Source organism: Chiloscyllium punctatum, chromosome 21 (genome assembly GCF_047496795.1).
Source record: "Chiloscyllium punctatum isolate Juve2018m chromosome 21, sChiPun1.3, whole genome shotgun sequence".
In the NCBI taxonomy this organism is placed as follows: domain Eukaryota; kingdom Metazoa; phylum Chordata; class Chondrichthyes; order Orectolobiformes; family Hemiscylliidae; genus Chiloscyllium; species Chiloscyllium punctatum.
Window position 1 is genome coordinate 5,829,275 of NC_092759.1, and position 10,699 is coordinate 5,839,973.

The window sequence follows — 10,699 nt, forward strand, 5'->3', positions numbered from 1 at the left end:
CCCTCCAGCCCCTACATCCCCCCCCCATCTCTGTCACCCCCCTCCATCCCCTATACCCCCTCCCTATCTCTGTAACCCCCTACACCTAAATTGCTAAATTTAGCCCCTACTTTGCTAAATTGCCCGTAGTGTTAGGTAAAAGGGGTAAATGTAGGGGAATGGGTGGGTTGTGCTTTGGCGGGTCGGAGTGGACTTGTTGGGCCGAAGAGCCTGTTTCCACACTGTAAGTAATGTAATCTAATCTAATCTAAAACCCCCGCTCTATCTCTGTAACCTCTTCCACATCCTACAACCCCTCCCTACCTCTGTAGCCCCCTACACCCCCTCCCTACCTCTGTAGCCCCCTACACCCCCTCCCTATCTCTGTAACCTCCTTCACCCCCTACACTCCCTCCCTATCTCTGTAACCCCCTCCAGTCCCTACACACCCTCCCTATCTCTGTAACCCCCAACACCCCCTCCCTATCTCTGTCACCCCCTACACCCTCTCCCTATCTCTGTAACCTCCTTCACCCCCTACACTCCCTCCCTATCTCTGTAACCCCCTCCAGTCCCTACACACCCTCCCTATCTCTGTAACCCCCTACACTCCCTCCCTATCTCTGTAACCCCCTCCAGTCCCTACACACCCTCCCTATCTCTGTAACCCCCTCCATCCCCTACACCCCCTCCCTATCTCTGTAACCCCCTACACACCCTCCCTATCTCTGTAACCTCCTCCAGTCCCTACACACCCTCCCTATCTCTGTAACCCCCTACACTCCCTCCCTATCTCTGTAACCCCCTCCAGTCCCTACACACCCTCCCTATCTCTGTAACCCCCAACACCCCCTCCCTATCTCTGTCACCCCCTACACCCTCTCCCTATCTCTGTAACCTCCTTCACCCCCTACACTCCCTCCCTATCTCTGTAACCCCCTCCAGTCCCTACACACCCTCCCTATCTCTGTAACCCCCTACACTCCCTCCCTATCTCTGTAACCCCCTCCAGTCCCTACACACCCTCCCTATCTCTGTAACCTCCTTCACCCCCTACACTCCCTCCCTATCTCTGTAACCCCCTCCAGTCCCTACACACCCTCCCTATCTCTGTAACCCCCTACACTCCCTCCCTATCTCTGTAACCTCCTCCAGTCCCTACACACCCTCCCTATCTCTGTAACCCCCTACACTCCCTCCCTATCTCTGTAACCCCCTCCAGTCCCTACACCCCCTCCCTATCTCTGTCACCCCCTACACCCTCTCCCTATCTTTGTAACCTCCTTCACCCCCTACACTCCCTGCCTATCTCTGTAACCCCCTCCAGTCCCTACACACCCTCCCTATCTCTGTAACCCCCTACACTCCCTCCCTATCTCTGTAACCCCCTCCAGTCCCTACACACCCTCCCTATCTCTGTAACCCCCTACACTCCCTCCCTATCTCTGTAACCCCCTCCAGTCCCTACACACCCTCCCTATCTCTGTAACCCCCTCCATCCCCTACACTCCCTCCCTATCTCTGTAACCCCCTCCAGTCCCTACACACCCTCCCTATCTCTGTAACCCCCTCCATCCCCTACACCCCCTCCCTATCTCTGTAACCCCCTCCAGTCCCTACACACCCTCCCTATCTCTGTCACCCCCTACACTCCCTCCCTATCTCTGTAACCCCCTCCAGTCCCTACAATCCCTCCCTATCTCTGTCACTCCCTACACCCTCTCCCTATCTCTGTAACCCCCTCCAGTCCCTACACCCCCTCCCTATCTCTGTCACCCCCTACACCCCCTCCCTATCTCTGTAACCCCCTCCAGTCCCTACAATCCCTCCCTATCTCTGTCACTCCCTACACACCCTCTCCCTATCTCTGTAACCTCCTTCACCCCCTACATCCCTCCCTATCTCTGTAACCCCCTCCAGTCCCTACACACCCTCCCTATCTCTGTAACCCCCTACACCCCCTCCCTATCTCTGTCACCCCCTACACCCTCTCCCTATCTCTGTAACCTCCTTCACCCCCTACACTCCCTCCCTATCTCTGTAACCCCCTCCAGTCCCTACACACCCTCCCTATCTCTGTAACCCCCTACACTCCCTCCCTATCTCTGTAACCCCCTCCAGTCCCTACACCCCCTCCCTATCTCTGTAACCCCCTACACACCCTCCCTATCTCTGTAACCTCCTCCAGTCCCTACACACCCTCCCTATCTCTGTAACCCCCTACACTCCCTCCCTATCTCTGTAACCCCCTCCAGTCCCTACACCCCCTCCCTATCTCTGTAACCCCCTACACTCCCTCCCTATCTCTGTAACCCCCTCCAGTCCCTACACACCCTCCCTATCTCTGTAACCCCCTCCATCCCCTACACTCCCTCCCTATCTCTGTAACCCCCTCCAGTCCCTACACACCCTCCCTATCTCTGTAACCCCCTCCATCCCCTACACCCCCTCCCTATCTCTGTAACCCCCTCCAGTCCCTACACACCCTCCCTATCTCTGTCACCCCCTACACTCCCTCCCTATCTCTGTAACCCCCTCCAGTCCCTACACACCCTCCCTATCTCTGTAACCCCCTACATCCCTCCCTATATCTGTAACCCCCTCCAGTCCCTACACACCCTCCCTATCTCTGTAACCCCCTACACCCCCTCCCTATCTCTGTCACCCCCTACACCCCCTCCCTATCTCTGTAACCCCCTCCATCCCCTGCACCCCCTCCCTATCTCTGTAACCCCCTCCATCCCCTGTACCCCGTCCCTATCTCTGTAACCCCCTCCATCCCCTGTACCCCGTCCCTATCTCTGTAACCCCCTCCATCCCCTGCACCCCCTCCCTATCTCAGTAACCCCCTCCCTATCTCTGTAACCCCCTCCTCCAGCCCCTCCGAGATCTTCCAGGCCATTGACCAACCGTGGTTTCCCATCGCCCCACTCTCCATGACTGTGCTGTCAGCTTTCTGAGGCCTGGAATCTTCCCTCCTTAAACTTCTGCCCCTCTCTTTCTCTCTCTCGGTCTCCTCCTCTGAAACCCTCCTCCAAACTCTTCAGCCCGAGCTCTTCACTGTCTGTGTTGTTCTCTCTATGGTCCCCCCTATGTCAGACCGCACCCTGCAAGCTCGTGGTCACACATTGGCGCTGTGTAAGGTTTCTATGGAAATGCAGAATGTTGTTGTTGTTGTGTTGGGGGAGGTGGTCCCCGCTCTGGCATACCTGACGGAAACTGAGCTCCATGGCGGGGACACCAGCAAAGGCAGTGAAAGGGTAGGCGCTGCTGTCCATGGTCAGGGGCTGTAGGCTGTGGAGAAGAATCATGGTGAGAGAGAGAGAGAGAGAGAGAGAGCTCAGGAACACTGCACCTCCATTAGAGAGAGACATTTAGACCCAGGGCCAAGGGGCAGAAATCACAGACACTAGTGCTGCCCATGGTCGGGGTACCCACCAACCTGGACACAATGTCCCTTAACCTTAACCTGGACACAGCGCCCCCTGATCCCAGCCTGGACACAGTGCCCCTTAACCCTAACCTGGACACAGTGCCCCTTAATCTTAACCTGGACACAGTGCCCCCTGACCTCAACCTGGACACAGTGCCCCCGACCCCAACCTGGACACAGTGCCCCTTAACCTTAACCTGGACACAGTGCCCCCTGATCCCAATCTGGACATAGTGCCCCCTGACCCCAACCTGGACACAGTGCCCCTTAATCTGGACAGAGTGCCCCCTGACCCCAACCTGAACACAGTGCCCACGATCCCCACCTGGACACAGTGCCCCTTAACCCTTAACCTTGACACAGTGCCCCTTAACCTTAACCTGGACACAGTGCCCCTGACCCCAACCTGGACACAGTGCCCCTTAACCCCTATGGCCTGGACACAGTGCCCCTTAACCTTAACCTGGACACAGTGCCCCTTAACCTTAACCTGGACACAGTGCCCCCTGACCCCAACCTGAACACAGTGCCCCCTGTTCCCAACCTGGACACAGTGCTCCTTAACCTTAACCTGGACACAGTGCCCCTTAACCCCTATGACCTGGACACAGTGCCCCTTAACCTTAACCTGGACACAGTGCTCCTTAACCTTAACCTGGACACAGTGCTCCCTGATCCCAACCTGGACACAGTGCCCCTTAACCTTAACCTGGACACTGTGCCCCCTGACCCCAACCTGAACACAGTGCCCCCTGACCCCAACCTGAACACAGTGCCCCCTGACTCCAACCTGGACACAGTGCCCCTTGACCCCAACCTGGACACAGTGCCCCTTGACCCCTATGACCTGGACACAGTGCCCCCTGACCCCAACCTGGACACAGTGCCCCCTAACCCCAACCTGGACACAGTGCTCCTTAACCCTAACCTGGACACAGTGCTCCTTAACCCTAACCTGGACACAGTGCCCCTCAACCTTAACCTGCACACAGTGCCCCCTGACCCCAACTTGAACACAGTGTCCCTTAACCCTAACCTGGACACAGTGCCCCCAGAGCCCAAACTGGACACAATGCCCCTTAACCTTAACCTGGACACAGTGCCCCATAATCCCAACCTGGACAGTGCCCCATAATCCCAACCTGGACACAGTGCCCCCTGACCCCAACCTGAACACAGTGCCCGTTAACCCTAACCTGGACATAGCACCCCCTTAACCCCCTATGACCTGGACACAGTGAGCTCTTAACCCTAACCTGGACCCAGTATCCCCTGACCCTAACTTGGACACGGTGCCCCTTATCCCTAACCGGGATACTGTGCCCTCTCACCCCTGACATGGGCACAGTGCAACCATTGCCCCCCAGCCTGGCCACAGAGCCTACGATAGTCATGCCCAATAGCCAGGCCCTCACAGGGTGATCTGGTGATGACTGGGTTTATATAGAAATGGGACACGTTTATCAGATCATACTGACGGAGCTCACTCCCTGAAAAAGACCCAGGAGCTGCCCAGCTCGGTATCCTCTGGGTCTGGTCGAGGTGATGCGATATCTAACCGACAGACACCGGGGATGGGTGGTTGGGAATGCGTGCTGCCAAAGCTCCTTCTCAGAGCTGGGCCTGGAGTCAGTGCTGAACGATGGACTAGGAATCATTTCTCAGGCACTGAGGTTCAGGATGGAGTGTGATCACTCTGTGAGCACAGACACCTCCCACAAGATGCTCAGGGGTAGCAGATCGACGTCACTCCAGCCTCAGTCTCCAACGATAAGGCTTCACTCCTAACACCCAACGGTCAAATTAAACCAGACCTTTTTCTGCAGAGCATAAAAAGAGTCCCATGACACGAACCCAACCTCACACCCACTCTTGCCTACAACAGTCCAGCCACATTGTTTCCCTATCGTGTGGAAACAGGCCCTTCAGCCCAACCAGTCCACACCAACCCTCCAAAGACTAACCCACCCAGACCCATTTCCCTCTGACTACGGGCAATTTAGCACGGTCAATCCACCTGACCTACACATCTTTGGACTGTGGGAGGAAACCAAAGCATTCGGAGGAAACCCACGCAGACACGGGGAAACTCCACACTGACAGTCACCCGAGGCTGGAATCGAACCCAGGTCCCTGGTGCTGTGAGGCAGCAGCGCTAACCACTGAGGCACTGTGTCGCCCCTTCCGTTTTGGAGTGTGAGATTTCACTGCTGGGATATAGACTGTAAGAAATAGGAACAGGAGGAGGCCATTCCACCCCTCGACTCTGCTCCAGCCCTTCGATACCTGCCCTTTCACCATTGTTTCCCCAACCATTCGGAAATCTATCTCAGCCCTCAGTAGACACAGAATATGCCCCTTCCCCCGTAACATTCCCTAAACTCCTTCCCCCCCTGTGGCAACTGCATTCCCCTCCCCCGCCCAGTTTTTACCTACATTTCGGTGAGTTCCAGAGGCCGACTCACAATTTGTTTGTAGTATCGCCAATTGTCTTGCAGAGAGTCGCTGATCTGCCATAACAGAGGACACACCGGGTTAGAGACATTGGCCCTAGTCGTCAATGTCCGTCAGACGTTGAGTGCTAAAGGCTTGGGAAAGGGGGTAAGGTGGGGAATGGGGACGGGCCGTGGCAGTGGGATGTGGGGAGAAGGGTATAAGAAACCAGCAGCAGCTGGGGTTCGTACAACCAACCTGCTTAATCGTCGTCTTCATCAGATTGTGGAGGAGCGGACTAGACTCAGTGTGTAGTCTGCCAGTCCCTGGAGAAGGAATAAATATTAGTTCGAAATAAATAGAAAATTGTCTGTTAAAAAAAGAACAAAATGCTTTTGGGGAACTATACAGTGTGACAAAGACATGGAGTCTGAACCCACAGTAGTTAGGCTTCAGGTAGTTCTGAGGTCTTCTGATGCCTGCACCCACAGTTTCTCAGATTGACTGGGCTCTCAGCCGAGTACGATCCCACATAGCCCTATCCTGCTGAGGCCCGAGGCTGAGTCAGGCAACGCAGGACGGACCTGAACAGCTGCAATAGGCCTGAGGCCTAGCTCAAAGAGCCGTCTTCAGACTGTTAAAAATCACACAACACCAGGTTATAATCCAACAGGTTTAATTGGAAGCACACTAGCTTTTGGAGCAACGCTCCTTCATCAGGTGATTGTGGAGGGCTCGATCATAACACAGAATTTATAGCAAAAATTTGCAGTGTGATGTAACTGAAATTATACATTGAAAAATTGATTGTCTGTTAAGCCTTTCATCTGTTAGAATACATTGATAGTTTCACTTTTTTTTAAAGTTGCATTCTCGGGTTAGCTGTTAACAATGGTGATAGCTAGACAATATGTTGAAGGTGTTAGCCCCCTGTGTTCTCTGTCTATGACCTGATGTTTAGATTGATTCCAATCTAAAAAGTGAGATAACAGAGTTTTATATAAAATCATGCAGTTTTTGAGCTCAGAGTTATACATGAATGTATGTGGTTTTTGAGCAAAGTGCAATGTAACTCTGAAAGTACAAATTCACCCCATAAAATATATGTGTGCATGTGGGTCTTTGTCTGCCTGTCTGTGTCTGTCTGTCTGTCTGGGGTGGGGGTTGTTTGTGTGTGTGTGTGTGTGTGTGTGTAGTGAGTGCAGTGTCTTAAGTCTGTGAGGGGGTGCATGTGTGGGAGTGTGTGTGTCTATAAGGGTGTGTGTGGGTGTCTGTGTGCACATCTGTGTGTACCTGTGTCCATGTGTATGTGAGAGTGTGTGTGTGTGTAGGAATGTGTGTGTGTGTGTGTAGGAATATCTGTGTGTGTGTGTATGTGTAGGAACGTGTGTGTGTGTGTGTGTGTGTAGGAACGTGTGTGTGTATGTGTAGGAACGTGTGTGTGTGTGTGTGTGTGTGTAGGAATGTGTGTGTGTGTCTGTGTGTGTGTATAGTGCAATGGTGATCACCTGTAATGTGACATGAACCCAAGATCCCAGTTGAGGCCCTCCCTATGGGGACCGAACTTAGCTATCAGCCTCTGCTCAGCCACTTTCCTCTGCTGCCTGTCCCGAAGTCCACCTTGGAGGATGGTCACCCGAAGGTCTGAGGCTGAATGTCCTGGACCACTGAAGTGTTCCCCAACTGGGAGGGAACCCTCCTGTCTGTTAATTGTTGTGTGGTGCACATTCATCTGTTGTCGTAGCCTTTGCTCGGTTTCCCCAATGTACCATGTCTCAGGGCATCCTTGCCTACAACATATAAGATAGACAACGTTGGCTGAGTCACATGAGTACCACCATGTACAAGGTGGGAGGTGTCCCCACGTGTAATAGTGGTATCTATGTCCACAATCTGACACGTCTTGCAGCGTCCACCGTGACGGGGTTGTATGGAGTTGTCCTGAGAGCTGGGCAGTTTGCTACGAACAACAATGAGTTGGGGAACACTTCAGTGGTCCAGGACATTCAGCCTCGGACCTTCAGGTGACCATCCTCCAAGGTGGACTTCGGGACAGGCAGCAGAGGAAAGTGGCCGAGCAGAGGCTGATAGCTAAGTTCGGTACCCATAGGGAGGGCCTCAACTGGGACCTTGGGTTCATGTCACATTACAGGTGACCACCATTGCACTTTGAGGTTTGAGGTTTGGCGGTTGTTTAAAAGGCAAGTAGTGGAGGTGTGGGGAAGGACTTGGCGAGGTGCTCATCCTCATTGATAATGTGTTGCAGGTCACGAAGAACATGGCGTAATATTTCAGCTCCTGGGAAGTACTGAACAACGAAGGGTACCCTGTCAGTTGCAGCATGGGTCTGTCTCCTGAGGAGGTCATTACGGTTCCTTGCTGTGGCATGTCGGAACTGGCGGTCGATGAGTTGAGCATCGTACCCCGTTCTTGTGAGGGCATCCCTGAGTACTCCCAGGTGTCCGTCACGTTCCTCCTCATCTGAGCAGATCCGGTGTATGCGTAGGATCTGTCCATAGGGAATGGCTGTTTTAATATGTTTTGGGTGGAAGCTGGAGAAGTGTAGCATTGTGAGGTTGTCTGTGGGTTTGCGGTAGAGTGTGGTGCTGAGTGTCCGTCCTTGACGGAGATGCATGTGTCCAAGAATGAGACAGACAGTCGAGAGTAGTCCATGGTGAGTTTGATGGTGGGATGAAACTTGTTGATGTCACGGTGTAGTTTTATCAGTGACTCCTCGCCATGGGTCCAGAGGAAGAAAATGGTGTCAATGTACCTGGTGTATAATGTTGGTTGGTGATCCTCCATAGAGAAGAAATCTTGTTTGAACCTGTGCATAAAAATGTTGGCATATTGGGGTGCAAATTTGGTCCCCATGGCTGTTCCGTGTCTGGAAGAAGAATTGGTTGTCAAAGGTGAAGATGTTGTGATCGAGGATAAAGCGGATGAGTTGTGTTTGGAGATTGGCAGTTGTTGGTGTTGAGTACTGAGGCTGTTGCCGCGATGCCATCCTTGTGGGGGATGCTGGTGTAGAGTGCGGAAACGTCCATTGTGTCGAGGAATGTTCCCGGTTCGACTGGTCTGTGGGTCCTGAGTTTCTGTAAGAAATCTGTAGTGTCGCGACAGAAGCTGGAGATCCCCTGTACAATAGGTTTCAAGATGCCTTCCACATAGCCGGAGAGATTCTCACATAGGGTCCCATTGCTCGACACGATGGGACGTCCCGGTGTGTTGGCTTTGTGTACCTTTGGAAGGCAGTAGAAGTCGCCTACACGAGAAGTACGTGGGATGAGTTGGGGAACACTTCAGTGGTCCAGGACATTCAGCCTCGGACCTTCGGGTGACCATCCTCCAAGGTGGACTTCAGGACAGGCAGCAGAGGAAAGTGGCAAAGCAGAGGCTGATAGCTAAGTTCGGTCCCCATAGGGAGGGCCTCAACTGGGATCTTGGGTTCATGTCACATTACAGGTGATCACCATTGCACTACACACACACACACACACAGATATTCCTACACACACACTCTCTCACATACACACGGACACAGGTACACACAGATGTGCACACAGACATCCACACACACCCTTATAGACACACACACTCCCACACATGCACCCCCTCACAGACTTGAGACACTGCACTCACTACACACACACACACACACACACACACACACAAACAACCCCCACCCCAGACAGACACACACAGACAGACAAAGACCCACATGCACACATATATTTTATGGGGTGAATTTGTACTTGCAGAGTTACATTGCACTTTGCTCAAAAACCACATACATTCATGTAGAACTCTGAGCTCAAAAACTGCATGAATTTATGTAAAACTCTGTTATCTCACTTTTTAGATTAGAATCAATCTAAACATCAGGTCATAGACAGAGAACACAGGGGCTAACACCTTCAACATATTGTCTAGCTATCACCATTGTTAACAGCTAACCCGAGAATGCAACTTTAAAAAAAGGGTTTTGTGATTTACACATGAAAGAAGTGAAACTATCAATGTATTCTAACAGATGAAAGGCTTAACAGACAATCAATCTTTCAATGTATAATTTCAGTTACATCACACTGTAAATTTTTGCTATAAATTCTGTGTTACGATCAGGCCCTCCACAATCACCTGATGAAGGAGCATCGCTCCAAAGCTAGTGCTTCCAATTAAACCTGTTGGACTATAACCTGGTGTTGTGTGATTTTTAACTTTGTACACCCCAGTCCAACACCGGCATCTCCAAATCATGTCTTCAGACTGAGGTGGGAGAACAGTAGGCCGCAAAGCCTGATCACCCAGTTAAGATATTAGCTGCTAGAGAGGGAACAGTCCTGCACTTTTGTGGTTCATTACCTTATACGGCTGTTGCTGTGGAGTGATCCAGGATTCTGAGGGGACTTTGGGGGTGGGGCAATTGAGGGGCCAGTTACCTCTGGGAATGTCACTGAAAATAGAGGCTTTACAGGGAGGAATCCCATTTCCACCGCTCAATATTTGGCCAATTCCCAGCAGGCGCTGGGCCTAGCCCAGGAAGCCTTGTGGATACTTGGGCCATGGGGTGGAGAGAGCCAAACAGCCTAGATTTCTAAACAGGCAGAAGGGCCCAATGTGAGAATGACGGTCAGCGTCTCTGGACTGTGGATTCAGCACTTTGATGTTACGATGTCACATCCACCGTGTAAGTTCAGAAAAGTGACCGAGTGGCAGGGAACAGGTCAGGCTGATGGGGAAATGGCCAAGAAAGAGACCCTTGGATTCAGGGATTAGCCACTGGATTGCTCAGGATATCTCAGATGGAAGGGAAGGAAGATTCTTACCCAGGACAGCTTTATCGAGACTGAA

The 10,699-nt window shown here is 52.4% G+C and overlaps 1 protein-coding gene across 1 annotated transcript in view; it reads right to left on the reverse strand.

Annotated features, from left to right (window-relative positions):
* LOC140492435 (transferrin receptor protein 2-like) overlaps window positions 1–10,699 on the reverse strand; it is a 65,657-nt gene that overhangs the window by 9,537 nt on the left and 45,421 nt on the right. The window contains 4 exon segments of the mRNA XM_072591326.1: window positions 3,189–3,273; window positions 5,849–5,922; window positions 6,104–6,171; window positions 10,675–10,694. Of these exon segments, the coding sequence (XP_072447427.1) occupies window positions 3,189–3,273; window positions 5,849–5,922; window positions 6,104–6,171; window positions 10,675–10,694 (247 nt within the window).